Source organism: Engraulis encrasicolus, chromosome 3 (assembly GCF_034702125.1).
Source record: "Engraulis encrasicolus isolate BLACKSEA-1 chromosome 3, IST_EnEncr_1.0, whole genome shotgun sequence".
Lineage (NCBI taxonomy): Eukaryota > Metazoa > Chordata > Actinopteri > Clupeiformes > Engraulidae > Engraulis > Engraulis encrasicolus.
The window spans coordinates 44118305-44144185 of NC_085859.1; the positions used below are offsets into that span (position 1 = coordinate 44118305).

The 25881-nt window shown below is 39.5% G+C and overlaps 1 protein-coding gene across 1 annotated transcript in view; it reads right to left on the reverse strand.

The window, feature by feature from the left end:
• Positions 1-6650: 6650 nt before the first annotated feature.
• LOC134444942 (H-2 class II histocompatibility antigen, E-S beta chain-like) overlaps positions 6651-25881 on the reverse strand; it is a 37367-nt gene continuing 18136 nt past the window's right edge. The window contains exons 3-5 of the mRNA XM_063194116.1: positions 22154-22437; positions 7283-7396; positions 6651-6674 (exon numbers count right to left, since the gene is read on the reverse strand). Coding sequence (XP_063050186.1) covers positions 6651-6674; positions 7283-7396; positions 22154-22437 — 422 coding nt within the window. The remainder of the gene's footprint in view (positions 6675-7282; positions 7397-22153; positions 22438-25881) is intronic.

Below are 25881 nucleotides of genomic sequence, written 5' to 3' on the forward strand. Positions count from 1 at the left end.
CGAGCGTTTAAGGACGAGATTACAACGCAGATGAAACGTGAGGTATCTGAGCTGAGAGCCGACATTGACCAGAAATTTGCGACCGTCTCCACTGAAATACAAGAGCAAGGCGAGAGGATCAACGCCAATCATGCTAGAACAGAAGAGGTGGAAGCGTGGTCTGAAGAGGCTAATGCTGTATTCTTAGAATTACTGCGAGAACAACGGCGAATGGCTGAGAAATTGGATGACTTGGAGTCAAGGTCGAGACGAAATAACCTAAGAATATACGGCATTCCAGAGGATACAGAGAAAGCAGGACAAATGATTGAATTTCTGAACGAGTGGCTAAGTTCTGAACTTTCACTTTCTGATCTCCAAATACAAAGAGCGCACAGAGCACTGACCGCAAAACCGAAACCAGATAAAGCTCCGCGCTCAGTGATCGTCAATTTTCTACAGTTCAGCACGAAGGAGCTTGTTTTGTCCAAAGCTTGGGGAAAAAAGGACATTAACATAGGAGACAGACGAGTGTACTTCGATCATGATTACAGTGCTGGTGTACTGCAGCAGCGCAAGGATTACGTGCACGTGAAAGCAGCTCTCAAAGCCCAGGACATTCGTTTCCAGACGCCGTACACGAAGATGCACATACACTGGGCCAGTGGAAAGAAAACCTACAACAGCGCGCACGAGGCGGCGGATGAGCTACGTCGGAGAGGCATAGAGATCGACTCCACACCGAAGGAACCAACAGGCAACTCCCTACTAGAGCGTCTAAGATCTACAGCCCTCTCCTCCTGGCGTCGAGTTGAAGGCAGAAGTGCAGCGGACGCAAGCAAGCGTGCAAGAAAAAAACTTCAAGAGTTTCAGCACAACACCAGTGAGGGAGAAGATGCACGCAGAGGGACTGAATAACGGTGATTGGAAATAAGACTCAAAAGGGTATGATTCATAGTTTATTATGGGGTTTAACTAAAGGGTGAAATAAATATAATGGGTTGAGTTTTTTTCTCTTCTTCTCTTTTTGGACTGTTTGCTTGGGGAAGATAATTAATATTTTCACTAGTATGAGTAAGTCGCTCCCTAGTGGATGGACTCTCAATGCTGGACGGGGGCCCTTTCCCTGTGACAGGTTTTTTCCCCCAACACAAAAGAGGTGTCGGCTTATAATAAGAGATGTCGACATCTTTTCTTGGAAGTCACCATTAGCATTTAATAAGCAATATTTTCTTTATTTTTTTTGTAAATGTTCATACAATGTTCATGTTTGTTCAACTGTTGGCCTAAGGGGATGTATAAGAAAGAATAGTGTAATTTTCTATGATGAACACAACACCTGAAGAATTGAGGTTCATATCCTTAAATGTAAATGGTCTAGGAAACCCAGTCAAACGAGCTAAGGTAATGAGAAAACTGAAAAAAGAAAGGCTTCAAATATGTTTTCTACAGGAAACCCACTTGTCAAAAATTGAACATGAGAAACTGAAAAGGTTTGGATTTAGAAAAACATATTATAATTCTTATTCTAATACACGCCAGAGGGGCGTAGCAATCTTGATATCAAACTCACATTTGAATGCATTAAGGAAATAAAGGATAAGGAGGGGCGGTATATTATAGTCAAGGGGAGAATTGAACAGACCACAGTAACACTGGTAAATGTATATGCGCCACCAGAAGCAGATAGGGAATGCTTTAAATCTTTGTTTGATACTATAGCATTAGAAACTGAAGGAATATGCATCGCTGGAGGGGACTACAATGCAATTCTTAACTATGGTCTTGACACAACAAGTAAGAAAAGAAGTAAAACACACATCTCAAAGCTGATCAATAATACAATAGAGGAAATGGGTTTCTTTGATGTCTGGAGGGATTTACACCCCCTAGAAAAGGATTATAGTCACTACTCAGTAACACATTCTGTTTACTCCAGAATAGACTACTTTTTCATGCAAAAAGAAGACAGAGATAGAGTAAAAAAATGTGAAATAGGTGTGACTGATGTATCTGACCACAGTGCATTATACTTAACCATTTGCTTACAAGTTAGAAGAAGAGACACTTTGTGGCGACTTAATATAGGAATATTAAATAATGAGGCCATAATCAATCAAATCCAAACAGAAATAGAAAATTACCTTCAAGATAATGACAATGGGGAAACAGATCCAATAATGCTTTGGGATGCCCTTAAGGCAGTGCTACGAGGAAAGCTGATTGCAATCACTAGTAGCCTTAAGAAAGCAAGAATGGCATATTACCAGTACCTTCTTACAGAACTGAAGACGACAGAAATAAGCCACAAATTACAACCAAACGATGAAAACCAACAAAAGCTGAAAGAAACCAGAAATAAAATAGGTGAACTCTTACAGCAAGAAGTAGAGGCAAAAGCACGATATTTGAAACAGTCATACTACGAAGTAGGCCCAAAAGCAGCTAAATTACTGGCAAGAAAGCTGCGCAAGCAGCAAGCAGAAAGAGTGATTCGCAAGATAAAAGACCCCATTTCAAATCAGCTTAAATATGAATCAAAAGAGATTGAAAAAGTATTCAGGAACTATTATGTGGATCTCTATTCACAGAAAAGAGCTATTAGTGAAAAAGAAATAAAAGCCTTTTTGGACAAACTGGATCTACCATCTATAGGTGAGAGTCAAAATAGAACGCTAGTCTCAGAGATAACTACTGATGAAATTACAAATGCAATAGGACACCTAAAGACATCAAAGTCACCAGGTAGTGATGGTTTTCCCCGCAGAGTGGTATAAGAAATTTAAAAAAGTCTTATCCCCTGTTCTTCTCACTACATTCAATTGGATTTTACAAGAAAATTGTATACCTCCATCATGGAAGGAAGCAATTATTACTGTGCTCCCTAAAGCTCAAAAGAATACAGAATTATGTGAGAATTATAGGCCAATATCAATTCTTAATATTGACTATAAATTATATACTTCCATATTAGCACAAAGGTTACAAACCTTTGTACCAGACATAATAGATGAAGACCAAACAGGCTTTGTTAGGGGGCGCCAAACCCAAGACAATATTAGAAGAACACTGCTTATAATAAATAGAATTAACAAATACAAATCACCATTAGCATTGATTAGCTTGGATGCTATGAAAGCCTTTGACTTAGTAATCTGGGACTTCCTGTATATGACCTTGGAGAAATTTGGATTTAAAAAGAAAAGCATACAATGTATCAAAGCTATTTACAATGAACCCTCAGCTAGAATAAAAATGAATGGCTCCCTGTCAAGTAAATTTACACTGGAGAGAGGGACTAGACAGGGCTGCTGTTTAAGCCCCACCCTATTCGCCATTTACATAGAACCCTTAGCCCAAATGATTAGGGAAGACATACTATTGAGTGGAGTGGAAATTAATCGTAAAAAACATGTGATTAGTCTCTTTGCTGATGACGTTTTGATATATTTGAAAGATCTTGTTAGTCACTTTGGTAGGCTGTTACAGATCCTGGAAAGATTTGGTGACTGCTCTGGGTACAGACTTAATATGTCAAAGACACAGACCCTTCTGTTTCACACCACTCCCTCACCTGAACTCAAAGAACATAAACTAAATTGGGAAGCCAACTCGATCAAGTATCTTGGAGTAAATATTACTAAAAATCCCTCTGATTTATATAAAAATAACTATGATGAGGTCAATAATATGATAAGGTCAGATATGGAACGTTGGTCCACTTACCCTATGGACCTAACCGACAGGATCAATGTAGTTAAGATGAATATCCAACCCAGGCTATTATACCTATATCAATCACTTCCAATACAAATTCCACAAACACAGTTTACTAAGTGGGACAAATTAATATCTAGATTTATTTGGGAGGGCAAAAGACCTAGAGTGCGCTTTACCACTCTTCAATTACCCAAGTTCAGGGGGGGACTGGCACTTCCAAACTTAAAGGATTTATCCGGAGTTGGAACAAGTTTGCCTGATTTTTGCATGTTTGGGATGAAATACAGTCACTCTAGAGCAAAATCAAGGCAAAAGGATGCGTTTTGAGAAAGTTTGAGAGTATTTTACTGCAGCTCAAATCCGTCCACTATTGAATTGGTGCTGTACTAACTTTGTTGCTCATTGGAAAGATATAGAAACAAACATGCCCTATTCAAACATTTATTGGTGAGAGGGCGCTCCCCCTCCAAGTTAGGCAAGAGATGGATCCAATAACATTGTTTACTTTAGATACATGGCACTCTGTTGTAAAACGCTTAAAATTTGATGATGGGCTAGGCCTTTTAAAACGGATTGCACATGACAAGAAATTTACTCCAGGATCCATTGACACAACGTACAAATACTGGGTAGACAAAGGTATAACTGCAATGTGTACCATTACAAAGGAGGGGAATATGGTTAGCTTTCAAGAAATGAAAGACGTATTTGGTTTAGCAAATGCAGACCTATTTAGGTATCTGCAAGTGAGGGACTACTACCTAAAAGAGATTAAAAAAGATGAGGTGCATCCCCTCATTAACATGTTTGTAACATCTTACCAGAGATTTACCCCAAAGCAATCTCAAAACTATATCTATGTATATTGGGAAGTGGGAAGCACTCCACAATATACGTCAAATCTAAATGGGAAAAAGAATTGGAGGAGGAAATTCTAGATGAGACCTGGTTTGATATGTGGAAAAATCATCAAACTACAACACAATCACATAAATGGAGGGAATTTGCTTGGAAAAATCAGATCCGCTTTTTTATCACTCCCCAAATAACAAGCAAACAGACCTCGCAGCAACTACAATGCTGGAGAAAATGCGGAGAATGGCACCACATCACACACACATTTTTTGGAGTTGCAAGACACTAGAACCATTTTGGTGTCAGGTACATGAGGTCTTGTGTGGGGTTTTGGGTTACAATGTCCCTTTTACTTGCAAGATTCTTTATCTTGGGCACTTGGAAGAATCTGTATCTTTTGAAGACCAATATTTGGTTAAAATACTTCTCATTGCAAGCAAAAAGTCCATTACAAAAAACTGGTTGAAACCGGACACACCAAGTAAAGGGCAATGGGTTTCTATAATTAAGGAAATTCAAGGGATGGAAAAGATGACATACAAATTGAAACTGAAAGAAGAGTTGTATGAAAGAAACTGGGTGAAATGGATACATTATACAGAAATGTGAACGCAATGTAATTTTTATACTTCATACCATAGTTACTAAACACCCCATTGTTAAATAGGCCCTTCCTTAATGTTCTTTTTTTTTTTTTTTTTTTTGTTAACTTATTTTTGTTTAAAAAATCATCTGTCTTTAATATAATATATTTGAATATATACATGTACATAGATAAGTATATTAAGCTACCCATTGTATGAAGAATAAAAATGTATGTAAAAGTTTTTTTTTATTTGAAGTGGAACGTCAATAAAAATAAAGTTGTTTTTTTTTAAAAAAAGGCCTAAAATCATCCCCCTCTAAAACAGGCATCCCTTCACATATTGTGATAAAATTACACTTTTAACAACTACTTTTTCAAAATTTTCTAGGGGGAGAAACCCCGAACCCCCAATAATCAGAATCCATCTCTGACCATCCACCCTGGTTTGATTTTACAACTCGACTTCTGGTCCTAGGCAAAGAGGGAATTGGGGCCCCATTCATCAAAGAAAAGATGAGAGGACGAGGATGGAGGAGTGGGCAAGCACATTGGGCACTGTCCTCACTCAATTATACTTTGCTTACTTCATGGGGGGAGAGGGGTGGCATCGAGGCACAAGGACATGTGATGGAATAAATACCCACCACCAGACGACCAGGTAGACACAGGGTCCCTAATCAAGTCCCACCCTGCCACATCTTCCCTATTCAAGTCCCACCCAGTCATGTCTGTACAGAAGAGTATGAATACAGGAGGAAATTCCCTCTATCCCGCAATGGTGAAGAATTCTTTAAAAAATTCCTGTATGTGGATCGTGATCCGGATCACCACCGATATTGATCCCTTGTTACTTTTGTCATTTCCAACAACTCCACAAAAATGTCATCAAAATCCGTTTAACATTTTTTGTTATCCTGCTGACAAACAAAAAAACAGACAAACGCAACCGAAAACATAACCTCGTTGGCGAAGGTATAAAAAAAAATGTTTCAAAGCAAAGCAGAGCAATACACACTCATGCACGCACACACACACACACAATACATAGAAAATGGAGCTGAAAATCGCAAGTGTTTCCTTCTTGTTGGTCTCATTAGATTAAAAAGATTATACTCAGAAACACACCACTCAGACCTGACCTGCAGGTACACAGTCTACACTGCAGACAGAGCCAAATTCCCATTAAGAAAACTAAACAGGATTCTTAAAGTCCCAGATAGGATTGTGTTACTATACATGTATCATTCTCAGGCATAGTGGATTTTCCAAATGGGAAGTAATATAGCCTAACATACAAATGTGTTGGGGAAAAGGCAGCAGAAACAGTTCTCAAATTGAACCATATTCCATTACTAATTGGTTGATTAGGGTCTTGATCGATGTTGAGCATGCATGTTGATGTTGAACTTGCCTGTAAACATATAAACACACAATTTAAAAGGCATATGGATGAGAACAGAGTCCTCCCTGTTTCCAAAAGCTTATCGTAAAAGTGTTTGTTTGACTTACTCTAAGAAGAGGGCACCAATATCCGCTCTGTCAAAAATAAACAATGAAAAACAGATAATGCCTCCAAACTCCTTGGTCACACAAAAAAATATTATTATTTGTTTTTACAAACTAGTAAATAAAGACCCACAATATTACATTATCCACTAAGTAAGTTTTAACACATGGTTTAGCATATTGTTAATTTACTGTAAACTTCAAAGACCCTTAAAGAACCTTTCATTTTTCACAGTGGGGGGACCTAAACGTTCTCTGAATTACAGCAATAATGTAATGAACCCTAACATCCCTTGGGGAACTTTTAAGTTTCCCCCAGAATCCAAAATAAGAGTTCCTCAAAGAAACTGTGGAACCGTCGAGAAATCCTAAAGAATTTCTCCAAGACCTTTTCTTAAATTTTTACTTGCATTTTTGCTTGCGATTTTTATTTGTAACTGTATTTTATGTTATTAACTGTACTGTATTTTATTTTTAACTGCAGGTATTAACCTTTATAGTGCTGTACCATAATATAAGACTGTAGCATATACATTATACATACTGTATTACCTTTAACAGAGTTGACTATTCTGTCTGTTTAGCTCAAAATACTACAAACACCTCTACACTCTTATACACTCTAGTATAAAACACACCTCCAGACTTCTTCTTGTAGTAGATGAATCCTGCTGCAGCAATGATGAGCCCCAGCACCAGGCCTGCTGCCCCAATGGCAATCTTATTCCTCTCAGGCTCAGGCATGGAGGACTCGGGGGTAACTAGGGATGCAAACAAGTAGGCCTAATCAATTTATCGACTTTAATCGATGAATGCGTTAATTGATTTAAAAAAACATTTAATTAATTAATCGCCAATTCAACAGACAAGAAACCCAGGTGAAATGGGCCTGTGAAGAGTGTGTGTGAAGAGGAGTGTGAATAGTGGGAATAATTGAAATGTTTTGATTAAGTTTTGTTCCAGAAACATTGAGATTTCGGGGGCAAATGCTGCCTGTCAATTAATTGTAAGTTGATCGATAACGGGATCAACTAACGATTCATGAATTAGAGTGATTCTACGATTCGACTGCGCTTTTAGGTCCATGTTTTTTTTGCCAATTCCACTAACAATGAACTGCATCCAATGATGTTTTGGACATTAGCATACATTTATCTTTCATATAATACAGAAAGTCTAGACATGGCATTAATTCCCTCAGCAAGAATTAATATTTAATATTGGTTTTGGGCGTTTTCATGCCGTCCTGTTTTTCAATGTCAGATTCAGTCTTCATATTAGCATGTAAAGAAACTTGTTTTGCCCAGGACAATATGACAAAACTGTCAGAAAGACCACTGTCCTTTCCATTATACATGAAATGTACCGTTTTGTGTGTGTCCACAAAAACTGTGTTAACCGTGTCACGTTCTGAAACCCCCTCTATAAATCAGCAATGGTTTGGTCTTAGGCCATATGAATAACATCACGTGATGTCATAACCTCTTTCGCAGGATATGGGAAGACTTTTTGGTAAGTTTTACCGTCAATGTTGTTACAATTAGCTATTGTCAGTTGAGGAGGAGTATATTTTTGCCAATTTATCTCCATATTGACAGACAAACAAACAAAATAAGTCTTGTGTAAGGAGGGTGACTAAATTCAAATCAGACGTTACAGGGATCTATAATGAAAAATGTGTCTGTATCACAATGAATCATAAAATCCTACTTATGAAGCTCAGCAATCACATTTTCTATATCAGTTGCACAGATTAATGACAACATTATTGTTAAGGGACATAAGCACTTTCAAACGTATGTTGTTTCAACTCTGTAGTATTTTTATATATGTTTGAAATGACATAGTATTTGTCCATAACACTGTTGACAAAATAATCAAGCAAATGTTCGCTTTCATTAGAGTATTTATCAAATGATTTAAGATTAAGCTTGCCAATTTGTTTGTTTGGAAACTTAAATATATACACTATGTAAACATCTAGGTCATTAAGTTGAAAAAAATACGGATAGTTGACATTTTGCTTTTGCCAAAAGCGCAGGCGCATCGTAGAATCACTCATTAATTGATCATTTGTATCCCTAGGAGGAACATTCAAACACATCTTTACGTCTTTACATTTGTGTTTTTATTTTGTTGAACTGGTACTATGCAAATGTGACAGATTTCTTAACTGAAATGTTAGGGTGAGGGATGAATAGGGTCCCACAGCATACACACACAGTATACGAATGCAGTGTTGATTCAATAGTATTCTGAGAATGCAGGGTCCCACTCTATTTTAATAGAGATAAATTCAACCCTTCCCTAGTATCAGAGAACAAAAAAAAAAAGATTGACTTTGGTTCTCTAAAGGTTTGGTTATAACCAAACCAAAAATCTACCACTTAAAAACGTTCCTTTTGGTTACGGTACAAACCAAACAAATACTAACGTTCTTGGACTTTCAGGGAACTACTCATATGAAACGTTAGCTAGTAGTTACGCTGCTACCAATCCACAACGTTATGTTAAGTTGTTTTTCGGTTGTTTCCGGCCTAAGTAAGGTCAGCCTATGCCATTTTTTTAAATTAATTTCTTATAATTTATTAATTATTCATTACCATTATTGCACCAAAGTGCAAAGAGTGAAATGCAAAATAGGATATATCATAGCCTATTTGCTTTTAATTCAGTGAAGGGACACAAACCTGCGTCTCCAAAGAATACAAAGTTAAATGTTTCAAATAGGCCCATTTAATTGTGTGTGTGTGTGTGTGTGTGTGTGTGTGTGTGTGTGTGTGTGTGTGTGTGTGTGTGTGTGTGTGTGTGTGTGTGTGTGTGTGTGTGTGTGTGTGTGTGTGTGTGTGATAGGTAGGAGTGTCTAGCATGTAAGTTTGGCTGTAAAGAGTCCACATATTAAATGGTAGCTGGCCACTGCATTTTATCTTGTACAAACTTGTTTGTCGTTGTGTTTGCAGTGTTTCTGACTACATTTGTACACAGACCTATAATCGATAAATAGCTCATTGAAGGCGATAAAGCATCAGTTTCAATGACAGCACAGCTTTTTATAAATTTGATTAAGGTAAAGGGGCAGTTCAGTGCGAGATATTGTCTTTTGGTAGGCCTAATGCTATTGAAAGCACCACAGATCAGGGTGTCTATAATGCAGACACATCTCTGCCTGTGACTTCAGTTAGGCTTATTCAAATGCAAATGCCCAGGGGCGCCGGTAGCGAGTTTGCGAAACATAGGACGATATTGCGCCCAACTACGTTTGGCGTCTACGATTGGCTACAACGGCTCCCTTGTTCCTCCCCTCTGATGGCTTTCATTTGACAGCAAGAATTTCAATTTTCAACTCTCGCTCAAAGCAAGCTTGCAGAACATTCGTGTACAAATAATTTGACCGATCTCTTGAAACAGACACTAAAAGTAGGGTAACAACAAACAAAAAGTAGGCTACCCAAACCATTTACGTACGATGCAGTAGGCCTACACAAATGCCGTGTCGTATTTCATTTTAGCGTGGTTTGGCATATCTCTTGAAACAGATGTGCCAACTCAACCATGCAGTGAGCTCCAGTATTTGATTTCATTTTTTATTTACATAACCTAGTAAATGAAAGCGGCGCTAAATGCAATGTAATGTAGCCTAATCCTAACTGCATAAACTGTGTTCATACAAATGCCGTATCATGTAATTTTATTGGCTTGGCTGATCTCTTGAAACAGATGACACTAAAAGCATAAACAAAAGCAGGCCTAGCCAACGATGCAATACAAATGACGTTTCTTACCATTTCATTTTATTCACATTATCCAAACCTCGAGGTGATCTGGTAAGTTGTCCACCGAGTCCATGGCACATGTGGTAGCAAATGTCGGTAAATCCATCTGGTGGTCATATTAGGAACTGCATTCTGCACATCAATTCATCCCCACTTCTGTAGATCTAACATTAACACATGGGTACTTTGATAAGGTCTATAATGAAACGTGACCTGACAAAAAATAGGTGGTGTCATGATGACAGACAAGGCATATTGGATTGTAGAAAATGTATGAAATAGTATTTGGAACAAGGTATAAATCAGATTTCAAGGAGTGAAACTGCTACAATGGCAAATCAACACAATGATGAAAGACAATGCATATTGCATTGTAGAAAATGTATTAAATAGTATTTGGAACAAGGTATACATCAGCAAGTGAAGAGAAAATCCGAAGTGCTCAGGGAATGGTTCAGAAAAAATCTTGAGGGTGCTCTTGGGTCATTCCAGCTGGAATCAGCAAATGGTCCCCACTCGACCCCCTCGGATTTGCTTGAAAAAAATATATGTGATGGCTTAAACATCCAATAGAACATATCCACCATTGCAGATTTCAGCTGTGCATACTTTTTCCACAAAAAATCTGTAAATAAGGACACCCCCTCCCCCTGATTTGGTGTCACTGCCTGAGTGACCATATTCAGACTTAATTATCTCCAAAACTATTTGTGGTGGGTCCATTATTTTTTCAGGGCTAAGAGTCATAGACCTGACAAGCATACATTACAATTTGCAGCACTGTATGTCAAATTACACCTTAATGCTGGCCCTCTACTTTTCTTTGCAATTAAAATTGCAAGGGTTTTCAGATGTCCATAAAAACCTCAAATTTCAACATTCAAGGTTCATCCTTGGTACATGGTCAGATATGTTCCATGACTTTCACATTACATCATATTTAATATAAGGTTCCAATGGTTGTTGAAATTCAGAGGTCCAAAAATGGGCAAAAACTAATTTATACCATTATTTGGAGCAATATTCCCAATCTATGACACCAGTTGTGAACTTGCTGTTTGGTGTCTCTGAAAGATAATATTATTATTCATAACATATCTAAAATTTGGGATGGTGTTTTGCCCCATTATTTTTATAATGAATTTTAAAAACTCATTCCTGTGTGACATGCAGGTGTACCTTAGAAGCCCTGTTACCTTAGAAAAAAATTGGGTTTACTACACCTAAAATGAATAGCCAAGTCAGTGTACACTAAAACCTAAAATCTCTGATACCAAATAGGTGATTTTATACTTGTTCAGCTCAGTATTTCAGTATTTCTGACTTAACCCTCAAATCCATCCTAAGAAGGTGGCCAATCCCTTTGTTTTTTTAGTTCCATTTTCACACAAAGATGGCGGCTCATGGAGCCAATGGCATAGTTCCAAAATAGTTCCAGGAAGTCAGCATCATGGGAAGGAAACAATACACCATTGTTTGGAGCAATATTTCCAATATATGACGGCGGTTGTGAACTTGCTGTTTGTTGTTTCTCGAAGAGGATATTCTTATTAACAACATATCTAAAAATTGGGATGGTGTTTTGCCCCTTTATTTGTATAATGCCTTTTCAAATCTCAATGCAGTGTGGCATGCATCCCTCAAATCCATCCAAAGTGGCGTCATGAAAAAAACCCCACCATTTTTTAGAGCAATACCTCCAAAGTATGACACCAGCTGTGAACTTGTTTTTTGTTGTGTCTGTAAGAGGATATTTTTATTAACAACATAGCAAAAAAATAGAATGGTGTTTTGCCTCATTCCTTTTAATGATCGTAAAGCGCATTGCGGTGTGACATAAGCCTGTGATCAAATAGTGCAGAGGGAAGCGGAAGTGGTGAATTGTTCTGGGCCAAGGACATGGGGGAATCAAGATTGGGTACTCATTACATTGCATGTATTGGGAAGAGGTCTCTTCAGACGACTTTATCCCGGGCCCAGGCAAAGCTGTTTGTTCAGCTCAGTATTTCTGATTTTTTTCAGGGATTCTGGCCTCATCTTTTTAAGTGTACTATCGGCCAGATGATCAAGTGACTACGCAACATGTTCTCACTGGCGCTACGTTAGCAATAAATTCAAGATGGTTGAGAGAAGTACCATTTTGAGAGAAGTCATAAAAAAACAACCTCTGGAAATAAAACAAGGTGTTGATATGATTTCCTTGATGCAACCTTGACTTCCTTGATGGTGATTGAATATTTGAAAAAAAAAATGAAATGTATTAAACAAGTCAGGAACTTTTAATGCTCTGGCCTGTGACAAATTATTTTATACACACTTAACTTTCAATCACCAGCTGCATCTTATGAGTTGACTTTATAAGGTAGCTTGCCATTGTCATTGATGATGCATTAGGTATCTGCACTCATATTGTTGTGTGCAACCATCCGTCATTGGCAATTCAATGAGGAACACCTGAATGAAACTTTGAATGAAACTTTGTTGTCATTGTACAGGTACAACGAAATTGGTACCTTGAAGGACAATGACAACATAGGTATTGATTTCAGTAAGGATACCACCACCATGCTCAGGGCACTTCGGTCAGGGGAGGATGATGGGGGGCGGGAAGTTCTACAATCAGGATACCTCTTTACAAACTGTCTCCTCCTATGTGTCATCTCTAATCAACTTTTACTTTCCTATGCGACCATAAAACAGTCCCACCCCCGCCAACAGTCACCACGACAGAGGTACCCTTTCTGTAGAACTGTGCCCCGCCCCCAATCCACCACCATATCTGAACGCTTTTGCATGCTGCAAAGCTTCCTTTCGGCTTCCATCATCCCACCTGGATCAATGTGATGATGAACTTTACAAATAATGACCATTGTCTACAAGTATCCAAACCATGATTGTTGTAATCACTGCTGCTAACCTGCAATCCACTTGTCAACATTGCAGTGGTATAATATTATAATGATGCAAGCAGCTGAATTAGATCGCAACAATGTGACAAGAACCACATGGTTGTCTGGTGCCAATATGAATTTCTGTGCCTTCAATATTCACCTGATATTGAATACTGCATGCAAGCAAACTCTTCTAACTAAAACTCCAGGACCATGCTGTCAAAATTGTCTGAGGGAATCTCTAGCCAGTATGAATTAAGTTATTTTGCAATACAGCTGGTAACTTAACGAGTAAGACACAAGCTTCATAGCAAATATAAAGTTACAGGTGCTGATTGAAAGACTAGTTAGGATGGGAGTCCTTGTTGCAAACAAGAGTGCTACAATTCTTTAATCCTCTCCTATTTCATCACTTTATTCCAAGACTACTACTACCGCTACCGCTACCGCTACCACTACTACTACTACTACTACTACTACTACTACTACTACTAAAATGATGATGATGATTATTATTATGATTTTACAATTAAAATAATTAATGTCTATCAAAGCCATGTGCAATGTGCTATTCTTGCTGTGTGGCATCAATCAATTAATTTACAAGTGTTATGGTTTCCCTAGAATTTGCTTTGTCATTCACAGGGTAGCCATCTTGTTTTCACTATTAAGGTGACATCAGAGCCATGGATTTGAGAGTTGTGACAAGTCGGTTGGTGACATGGGCCTCATAGCTTCAAGTAATTGTAGCCAATTGAGATTTTGAAGTCCGTTATAAAAAGAATGAGGCAAAACACCATCCCAATTTTTTTATATGTTTTTAAAAAAACATCCTCTTTCAGAAACACCAAACAGAAAGTTCCCAACTGGTGTCATACATTGGAAATATTGCTCCACAGTGGTGCAAATTATTTTTTCCCCATCTTTGGACCTCTGCATCTCAACAACCATTGGGCCCTTTTGTTAGATATACTATGATGTGAAAGTCATGGTACATATCAGACCATTTACCAAGGATGAACCTTACATGTAGAACTTTGAGGTTTTTACAGACATTTGGAAACCCTAGAACATATGATATCTACAAAAAGTAGAGGCACATTATTACGGTGTGATTTGACTTACAGTGCTGCAAATTGTAATATATGATATTACAGGTCTGGGACTCTTAGCCCTGAAAATATAATGAATCTGACACAAATAGTTCTGGAGATAATTGAGTCTGAACATGGTCAATCATGCAATGTCGCTAAAACAAGCGTAGGGGGTGTACTTATTTACAGATTTTTTTGTGCCAAAAGTATCCAGAGCTGAGTTCTGATATTGTGGATATGATCTATTGGATGTTTAAGCCATCACATACATTTTTTTCAGGCAAATCCGAGGGGGTCGAGTGGGAGATTTTTCAGAAATTTGCTGATTCCAGCTGGAATGACCCTCTTTGGTGTTGGGGAAAAAACAATATATTGTCAAAAAAGGGAGTCCAAGGCACTCTTCTTCTGGAAAAATATTAAAAAGCCTTTATTGAATCATGGCTAATAAGTTTAAAAACATGGGAGCAGAGACCCACAGCTTTTTAATATTTTTCCACAAGAAGAGTGCCTTGGACTCCCTTTTTTGACAAGGTACACATCAGATTTCAAATAGGCCTACTGAAACTGCTGCAGTGCCAAATAGACACCGGGAGGCAAGCAGGCAGTGAGCATAATGAGGACAGCACACTTAAATCATGCAGATCAAATCTAGGCATACAAATGTAAAATCAAGCAGCACAGCAAAACAAACCATGATAAACAATGCAACATGATGCACAGCAACATGAGCCAGTGTGACAGCAAACCACACCAAAAATGAATAAGTATGCAAAACAACGAAAATGTAAAATCACAAAATGTGGTCAGTTTAAAAACATGCAAACCAAGGAAAATGTAAAATCACAAAATGTGGTCAGTTTAAAAACATGCAAACCAAGGAAAATGTAAAATCACAAAATGTAGTTTGTTTAAATCCAATCCAATATGCATTGTCTTTCATCATTGTGTTGATGCCACTGTAGCAGCACCTTGATGAATTGATATGCAGAATGCAGTTCCTAATATGACCACCAGATGGATTTACCGACATAATAAATAGAAGGTTAATCCTACATTTGCTACCACATGTGCCATGGACTCGGTGGACAATTTACCAGATCACCTCGAGGTTTGGATAATGTGAATAAAATTAAATGGTAAGAAACGTCATTTGTATTGCATCGTTGGCTAGGCCTGCTTTTGTTTATGCTTAGAGTGTCATCTGTTTCAATTTATTCATAATAAAATGACATGATAGGCTATAGCATTTGTATAAACACAGGAGTTTATGCAGTTAGGATTAGGCTACATTACATTGCATTTAGCTGACGCTTTCATTTATTAGGTTATGTAAATAAAAATGAAATCAAATACTGGAGCTCACTGCATCATTGGGTAGGCTACGTTTGTTTGACTTGGCACATCTGTTTCAAGAGATAAGCCAAACCACGCTAAAATGAAATACGACACGGCATTTGTGTAGGCCTACTGCATCGTAGGTAGCCTAAATGGTTTGGGTAGCCTACTTTTTGTTTGTTGTTACCCTACTTTTAGTGTCTGTTTCAAGAGATCGGCCAAATTATTTGTACACGAATGTTCTGCAAGCATGCTTTGAGCGAGAGTTGAAATTCTTGCTGTCAAATGAAAGCCATCAGAGGGGAGGAACAAGGGAGCCGTTGTAGCCAATCGGAGACGCCAAACGCAGTTGGGCGCAATATCGTCCTATGTTTCGCAAACTCGCGCGCCGCTAGGGGGGGAAAGGTGGTACTGATTCTAACGGCCCGGCCCAACGCAGAACGGCCCTCGGCCCGCGGATAATAAAATATTAATAATATATTCTTGCTTTAAAAAAAAAAAAATAGAAATGTATAATTACAAAGAAATAGTAATTGGAAATATGCTTATTAAACACACAACTGTCGATTCCCATAACGTTTTCGTCAGTTCTTTATTATATTGTCATTTACCCTTCCCCCTGAGCTCTTGCGAAATGGTGCGGTCCAATCTGGCGCGCGAGGCGTTGAATCGGACAGCATCCGAAAAATGCTGGCAGCAGGTGTACAGAGCGACTGAGGTCTTAGGCGTCGGCTAACCCATAGAATGTGTTAGTAATATACAATCTATGTGTTAATCACATGATGGTGAGCTGGTGGTGACAGTGAAGGCAGGTTGGCAAAAACTTAAGGAAAGACGGGAGAAAGAGGAGAGGGCCAGAAGAGGCAGGCAACTAGTAGCCAGGTCACTGTGGCTATCCCCACTGATGGATCTGTGAATGACCTCGGCGCCGATAAACCCAATCAGGTTTTGTTGAAAGAATACCTCGTGATATATTTTGGTTCGAAAAGACGTTCATTTTCCTGTATTTGGGAATTGGGATTGGCTCGAGTAGCTCTAAGTTATTCCATCGCAGAGGATATTCCTTGCAGAGGAATTCATCAGACACAACCTTTCCAATCCCTGAAATGATTTCAGAAACATGCTATCGAAACTGGGAAAAGCATGCCGCTTTCAAGGAACATTCAGTCACTTGAAGCCATATGGCGAGATTCAGAAAACCGCAGAACAGTTGGCTCGCGTATACGACATGTCAGCCGTAGGCTAGATATGCTGGAGTTTTTAGTGGTTAATTTCATCTGCGTTACGTGGCGATATTGCTGGCTAGTTCTGGACGCTAACAGGAGATGAGATGTGGAAGTTCAGCTTGGAAAAACGCTGACACATGATTGACAAACAACAGCGCTGCAACTCAACTCATAGTAAGTCAGATTGTGTGTGTGTGTGTGTGCGCGCGCGCGCGCGTGCGTGTGTGTCTCTGTGTGATGCAATTGCAACTAGGCTACTATGCCTCTGTTGGTTGCTTTGAAATAGCCTACCCGGCCGCCGCGCCGTGGTGTTTTGTTTTGTATTCAGTTTGAGATGCTTGTTGCTCGTCATCTAATATCTCATCATGTGCACATGCAGTTGTTGGTGGTGGTGTGTGCTTTGTCTGTGTTGGCATTTTGGCAAAAGGCAGCTACTCTGACGGTTGCTTTGCTTTGAACCTGTCGTCAGAGGTGCATCTTGTCACCAGGCAGCTCGAGGTAGCCGCTTAGGGCCCCAAAGCCTAGGCTATTATGGTGAATAACAGCTAAGACGGTAAATTCTTTAACATTTTCGCTCCCAAATTGCCCTAGAATCGCCGCTGCCAGTCGTGGTGGTTTTTTGTTGGTTTGTTTAGTTCGAGATGCTGCGTGTATTCTATTTCGGCGCCTGCACCTGTGTGTGTGCGTGCGTGTGTGCGCGCGTGCGTGTGTGAGAGAGTGCACGCTGTCCTGCCATGTTTAATGTAATGATTTTTGTGATGGATTTGGGCTGCGCAAATGGTCAAATAAGCAAAATAATTTTGGTGCCCACCCTTGGATTTCATAAGCCCGCCTTAAGAATCAGTTCTGGCGACGGGTCTGTGGTCACGTTCAGTTTAAGTCCGACAGAAAACTTGGATGCAGAAAATGAACAGCGATTTGACGAGACAGCTGAAGGTTAGATATTGCCGGTTAGATATTTTGGATGATCTGCGCATTGCACAGCCTATGGTTACCTGACTGACACCGACTACCAATAAGCTCTGTGAATGCAATGGAATTGCGTCAAGGACCCAGGCGGCAATACTAACCATGGAGTAGGCGCAAAGAAAGGAAAAGGAAAACGTTGAGTAGGCCTAAGCTATCTGCGCAATTTTAAATGTTAGTGAAAATGATATTGAAATGGGGGGGGGGGTTAGGCCCAAAATTATAATCTTTCATAGGGCCCAAAATTCCTGGCGGCGCCCCTGCAAATGCCCCTAGCTGTTGACTCACGGCTGACTGCCTTTGCTGCATCAGTTCTTGGCACGTTATGATTGGCCCTCACCTGAGAAGACCCACCCCCACAAAAATCCTGAAGAAAAAGAACCCCTCAAATCTGCCATTTGAATGGAGCTGACCTAAACTGCTGGTAAGACCACAAGCCATGTGAATTACATACTGTATTGCATAGAGCCAGGGGCGCCGCCAGGAATTTTGGGCCCTATGAAAGATTATAATTTTGGGCCTACCCCCCCCCCCCCTTTCAATATCATTATTCCAATACATTAGTGTCATCTTTCTATCCAGATATGTCAATGCCTCACAGCTGTGAAGCTGCCACTCCCTCCCAAACTCATGGCACAGCACCCAGCCATTCGGAAGATATGAGGCACAAACATCATCCATTCAAAAACTTCCAGAATGACCTATGGTGAAGAGGAGGGGGCTTCTGGCATTGCTGTTGTAATAAAGTGTATGTACTCTGTGTTCTTGTTGATGTTCATACAGCAAAAGTGTTTTGAACTAAAATGAATTTCATCTCAATTCCACCTGTAGTCCTGGAGGAACACAAGAAGACCCTTTTGAGGATAACAGAATTCATAAAGTACATGGTAAGTAGGCCTACTACACACATATTCACATACAGTATGACATGTATATTATGTTCTTACACTAAAATGAATTATATCACAAATGTAGCCATGGAAGAGCACATGGGGCCAATGACAAGGAAGATGGAGGTTATGGAGAGGAAGTCCATGATTTTGGAAGGCTGCCATGGCTTTGAACATGCCACGACCTGCTGTTGGTCCAGTGCAGCAGAGAGCATAAGCTGGTGGAGCTAGCCAGAAGCCTGGCTCAACCAGAAATGAGAAACCAAATGGTAATTATTTTGGCATAATTATGTGAATTATGTGTTGCTGTATATAATGTATAATGTACTGGTTTGGCTAATGAAGATAGACCACATAATGTTTTCCATATTAGTTTTCATATTTCATTTTCATCATCTGCTTTAATTTTTGTAGACCTTGGGAAAGCCTGGGATGGGCGAATACGGCAGCTGCTGTCCGCCGTGGGTGGCTACCCACACACCATGTCCTGGGACATTACAGCCTGAGGAGGAATAGAACGTGCATGCATTCCAGAACCTGACCCTTTGCAAAGTTATAACAAGTAAGATTAGCAGGTATATTCTGCGTAAAAAATATCTGTGCAAATCTGTGTTATGCCAATTCAGATTTAAATGTCCCACCTTTCTTTACATCCATTTGCAGAGACCTACACGCAGAACGAATATTGAGAATAGCATTGGGCATACTCTGAAATTTGGACTACACAGATGGTAAATTAAACTTCAGTGTGTCTTTTATCAATCAATGAATAGTCACAATAAGCTAATTAAATGAAACATTGGTAAGCTACTAAGTTGGTTTAAACTTTTTGTTTCTTATTCTTTTTAGGTCAGCTGGTCCTCAAGACTGAAAACACACACCAACATTTTTATTTTCTGTATTTCATTTATAGTTTTTATTTATTTATTTATTTTACTTTGAGCCTTGATGGCATTTTATGATGAAATTGTAATATAATGTTGCACTGTTCTCACCCATGTTGAATTCCTGATATTTGTCAATTAGGCATTCCCTCAGCCTCAAGACTGGAAACACATTATATGCACTCACATCCATTTTTGCCATCTTCATTCTTATTTTGTGCATTTTACATTGTTTGCTTTTGTTGTTTGTTTGGTTTTTTTTTGCCTTGTTTGCATTTTATTATGAAAAAACATTGTAATGTTGCACTGTTACCCTCTTACCTATGTTGTATTCCTGATATTTTCCTATTAAACATCATCATCCTTCAACATTTGCCTTGTCATTTCAAATGCATTCAACACTTTAATAATGAATTAGACCTACAAACTACAGAAATATGACAACATTATGGGCATTTCCCATTATGTTGTCATATGTCTGCAGCTAGGCCTAATGGGAAATAGCCTGTGCAAGAAGGTTACTATAATGTTGTAGGGGAACCTTTTGAAAACCAACATGAACACGAATAAAGGAACGGTGAAAAAACGTAGATGAACCGACCGGGAACCATACAAAAAAACGTTCTGGGAACAAAAAAAAACTTTCCTGTTAACCAAATTATAACCATAACAGACCCAAAAAACAACGTAAAATAACCGGAAAAAAACCCAATGCCTCATGTTCCGGGAACATTCTCGGAACGGAAAATTGTTAGTAGGGAAGTTGCATGGCCATATGCTCGAAATCAGGGGTGGGGATTGGAACTTGTGTCTCGAGGCTGTCTTATCCGGTTCCTGATATCATTTTAATGTTTTTACATAAAATATGACATATTTTGTAAAGGAATCTTAGAAATGACATTTCCAATTTATGTAATTACGTGGCCACATTCAATATAAAGTGCGGGGGGAAATCTATTGAAGTTTCACGAGCATTTATTGAACTGAAAACACGGAGCATACATAGCACCACAAGGTGGCAGTATTACCAAAGAGGCTTGAGACAAGAGGGCTTACTCACGTCATAACAGCGTAGTACGAAATGATGGCGAGGGGAGTACGGAAATGTTATTCACTGTGGAACAGGTCATAGGACAGCGTGAATGTCTGTCAGCTGTCCTTAATTACCCCCAGCAATTACTGCTGACCAACAGCTGCCGTTACTTGGCCACAAATTATCCATCATGGTGTCGCCCCCACTGACCATGTGCAAGGGAGTACGAAAATGGTATCCATCGCACCCACTGACCAATGACCATGCGCAAGGGAGTTAATTTTCCATCCACTCGTGTCCTCAGGCAACGCCCCCGGACTACACCGTGGCCAATGCATTCCCCGACAAGAGATTGTTCTTTCTCTTGAGTTTCTTTGGTATTACTACTGCTGCACGAATTGAAGACTGTCCATCTTTGTCTCCAGGGCAGTGACAATTGTTGCATAGCTGGGTGGAAGACTACCTAGCAATGTCACAATCTGATCCTCCTTCTCAATTACAGCACCAATAGCACTGATCTGATCTGTTAATTCCTTCATGCGCTTCAAATGCTTGGTTATCGTTCCTCCTTCCTTCATTTCACACCTGAAGTACTTCTTCTTTATTAGAAACAATTTATTTGCCAGAGTGTCTCTCTCAAAATGTCACTTCAGCGTATCCCACGCTTCTTTAGGTGACTGGCAACTTGTAATCAGGTACAGTTGAGACGTACTTACATTAAGCACCAACATTGAAAACGCTTTTTCTTTCTTCCTAGCGAATTCGGCTCGTGCAGCTGCGTTAGCATCCTGCGCTAATGTTTCCGTCTCCATTACCATTCCCCATAGACTTTTATCTTTCAGCAGGTGCTCGATCTGGAATTTCCACGTAGCCCAGTTGTCTACTTAGCTTGTCGATAAACAGTCTGTCCTCCATTGTGAATCCCACAACACCGAGTACTCCACACAGAATCCGTATGAAACAACTGTTTTAAGCTATTAACTAGAACTGACTGGGACCGACTGGGCCCATAACCTATTGAAGTTTCACAAGCATTTATTGAACTGAAAACACGGAGCATACATAGCACCACAAGGTGGCAGTATTTCACATCCTGACCTGCATTAACCTGCTTTGTCAAATTACTGTATTACAACAAAATCCTGGTTTGTGTTCATAGTATGGCCCTTGGTGGACTGACATTTAAAGTGGCCCTCGAATGAAAATGGTTCCCTAACCCTGTTCTAAACAGAGCAAAATTCAACTCTTAAAGTGTTAATTCAACACCCAAACCGTTAATTTAACACTAAATCGATTGGGACCATATTATTTTTCAGAATTGAATCAACGCTGCAAGAAAGTGTGTGCGTGCAAGCTTGAGTGCGAGCAGAGTTGCAAGAATGTATGCATTTGTTTTGAGAATGATGATTTTCCACACCCCAGTCAACCACTTGAGGCTCCTTGAGGCTGGTGTGATGCACCTCACAGGAGATCTTCTCTCCAGCTTTGGGGGTGAACTCCAGGTGGGAGTGGATCTGGTAGAACCAGTCCCCATCCGCCAGCTCCTCACTGGATATCACGTCACCAGTCACCTCCTGCTCATCTCTGTACCAGGCCAGCTTGATCATCTTGGGGTAGAAGTCATAGGCACTGCACATCAGCATAGCAGGGCTATCTCCAATGGAGGGAGTCCCTAGTCTCAGCTTCACCATGGGCTTAGCTGTAAGACAAAACAGCTTTCATTGTTGAAATAGAGTATGATGAAGGAAATAATTCTTCATTGCCTCATAGAATTATAGGCCAATATTAAAGGACCAGTCCAGTCAATTTCAATATGCTGTTGTATTGTTCACGCTACCCTTGACTTGTCAGTACCCGGTGATGCCACATTTTTCGGCTAAGCCCTTTCGGAGATATGACCTATTCTAATGGGAGCAGCGTTTTTTTTAATGAACATAGATCTACTCCAAATATTTTCCCAAAAGGTACCGCTGTTTGCTAGTTGTCTGCTGATGTTGTTTAACCTTTCGGATGTTTTTGGGAATAAATAAAAATGTTTTTTTTTAAATGTAAACAAAGCGCTGCCCCCATTACAATGACCAAAATCTCAGAAAAGGCTGAAGAAGAAAAAAAAAACCTCAGGTAGGCCTACTGACAAGTCCAGGGTACTGTGAGCGTTACAACTGCATGTTGAAATTGACTGAACTGGTCATGTAGCTTCTTACTGCAGATGGGGTCGCCGGCGACCCTATTCACTTGCTGAACATGTTTAACTACATCATAACAACATTGCTATGACATTACAGAGAGCCATAGCGCTGCGCTAAGGGGTTAATGTTGCACCCCTTTTGATTGTTGATTTGTTGAGGTGATTTGTTTTCTTGAATGCTTTAACCCCGCTATGACTTGCCCATGTGTTAACACGTTCTTGTTGCATGTTACATAGCTTTTACAAAACCATTCACACGGGTGCAAAAACCATTGTTTTAGTTCTGGTAACCAAAATAAGCAACTTTTTTAAACTACTCAGAGTAGTATGGCACCGCTATACCTATTTTTACACTCCCTCCCAACAATAAGTCTGCAGATAATGCATATTTAATTAAATTTAATTATTGCATAACCAATGCCGTAGCTAGTAACAAACAACAATGTTGAATGAAAACTAGAAATGCATTCTCACAGAAAATGCTGGAAGCGGGCTTGCCTTTTGGGGCAGAGATGAAAAAAAGTACTATTGAGAAAACAAAGCTAAAAGAAATGTTGGGAAAAATCCATCCACCCAGTCAGAAGTTATGGGCCAAACAATTCAGCCATCTTGGATTCAGCCATCTTGAAAGTGCTGTAGCTCTGCGTTTTGGGGATATACTAAATGACATACATGGTATTTTAAGTTGGCTAAGGAACACTGCATATGATATAATTTTGAAAATCGACATGGCTTCGAGCGGGATTAGAACTCACAACCTCCATATCTGTAATCCAACCCCTTTGCCATTGATATTAAATGACATACGATACATGATATTTGAAGTTGGCTAAGGAACACTGCATATGATATCATTTTGGAAATCAACATGGCTTCGACTGGGGTTCGAACCTCCAACCCCCATATCCCTAATTCAGCACATTTGCCATTCATACTAAATGACATACATGGCATTTTAAGTTGGCCAAGGAACACTGCATATGATATACTTTTGAAAATCAACATGGCTTTCACTGGGATTCGAACCCCCAACCTCCATATCTGTAATCCAGCACATTTGCCATGCATACTAAATGACATACATGGCACTTTAAGTTGGCCAAGGAACACTGCATATGATGTAATTTTGAAAATCAACATGGCTTTGACTGGGTTTCGAACCCCCAACCTCAATATCTGTAATTCAGCACATTTGCCATCCATACTAAATGATATACATGTATGGCATTTTAAGTCGGCCAAGGAACGCTGCATATGATATAATTTAGAAAATCAACATTGCTTCATGTGGGTTTCGAACCCTCAACCTCCAATCTAATGCAGCAGCATGCATTACCACTAAGCCAAGCAGTTAATTGTCATGCATAGTCCAGCAAGACTATATTACATTGCATTGCAGAGCTGAACAATGGACTTCTAGAATGCTTGCTCGCACCTGCTCGTTAAGAATGGAATCTTGAGACAGTGACAGTTGAAATGGAATCCTTCACTGGCTGCACCTGTTGTGATTGACTGAAAGACAGTTAGTATTGAGCCTTTAACAGGGGAGAAAATGAGAATGAGTTTTTTGTCTTTACAACATCGTTGTAAAAAAACTAAAAGGAGTTGGCACGTGTCCTTTTCACAGATCGGAGTCATGCTTGTGATGTCTCTAACAGTCTTTGAATGAAGTTTATAGGTTAAATTTTTCAGGCACAAATGGACCTCCGTGTGGGACATGCGCTGATCTCTTGAAAAATGCACTTTTCCAAAGACTGGGATTCTCCATAGAGCCAGGTCTGTTTTTTTTACAAACCTGCCATTTAAAAAGTATTGGGAGTTGGGAGATGAAACTTTCACAATTTGGAGACATCCCATAGAGCTCGCTAACAACGCGTCAACTAAACTTCTAGGTGAAAGTGTTGATGTTTTATGACCGAAAAAGCCTCCTACACTCTAATCTCTAGAGTGGCGGAACCTTGGTTCATGGAGGTTCCACCACTGTTTCCAATGGGGACCCAGGCTTTCACAAAATCGCCAAAAACGGGAAAACGACAAGAGACACGGAGAAGCCTATAACGAAACGCGATCTCCAAGCCGAGCCGGTCGTTTTAGTGTTTGAACGGTGTCTCTATCTCGAAAGGCCTAGGAGGAGATCCATTTTCTATTTTTACTGTCCCTGTACAAGAGAACCAACTAGAAATGCATTCTCACAGAAAATGCTGGAAGCGGGCTTGCCTTTTGGGGCAGAGATGAAACAAAGTACTATTGAGAAAACAAAGCTAAAAGAAATCTTGGAAAAACTCCATCCACCCAGTCAGAAGTTATGGGCCAAACAATTCAGCCATCTTGGATTCAGCCATCTTGAAAGTGTTGTAGCTCTGCGTTTTGGGGATATACTAAATGACATACATGGTATTTTAAGTTGGCTAAGGAACACTGCATATGATATAATTTTGAAAATCAACATGGCTTCGAGCGGGATTAGAACTCACAACCTCCATATCTGTAATCCAACCCCTTTGCCATTGATATTAAATGACATACAATACATTATATTTGAAGTTGGCTAAGGAACACTGCATATGATATCATTTTGAAAATCAACATGGCTTCGACTGGGGTTCGAACCTCCAACCCCCATATCCCTAATTCAGCACATTTGCCATCCATACTAAATGACATACATGGCATTTTAAGTTGGCCAAGGAACACTGCATATGATATAATTTTGAAAATCAACATGGCTTTGACTGGGATTCGAACCCCCAACCTCCATATCTGTAATCCAGCACATTTGCCATGCATACTAAATGACATACATGGCATTTTAAGTTGGCCAAGGAACACTGCATATGATATAATTTTGAAAATCAACATGGCTTTGACTGGGTTTCGAACCCCCAACCTCAATCTCTGTAATTCAGCACATTTGCCATCCATACTAAATGATATACATGGCATTTTAAGTCGGCC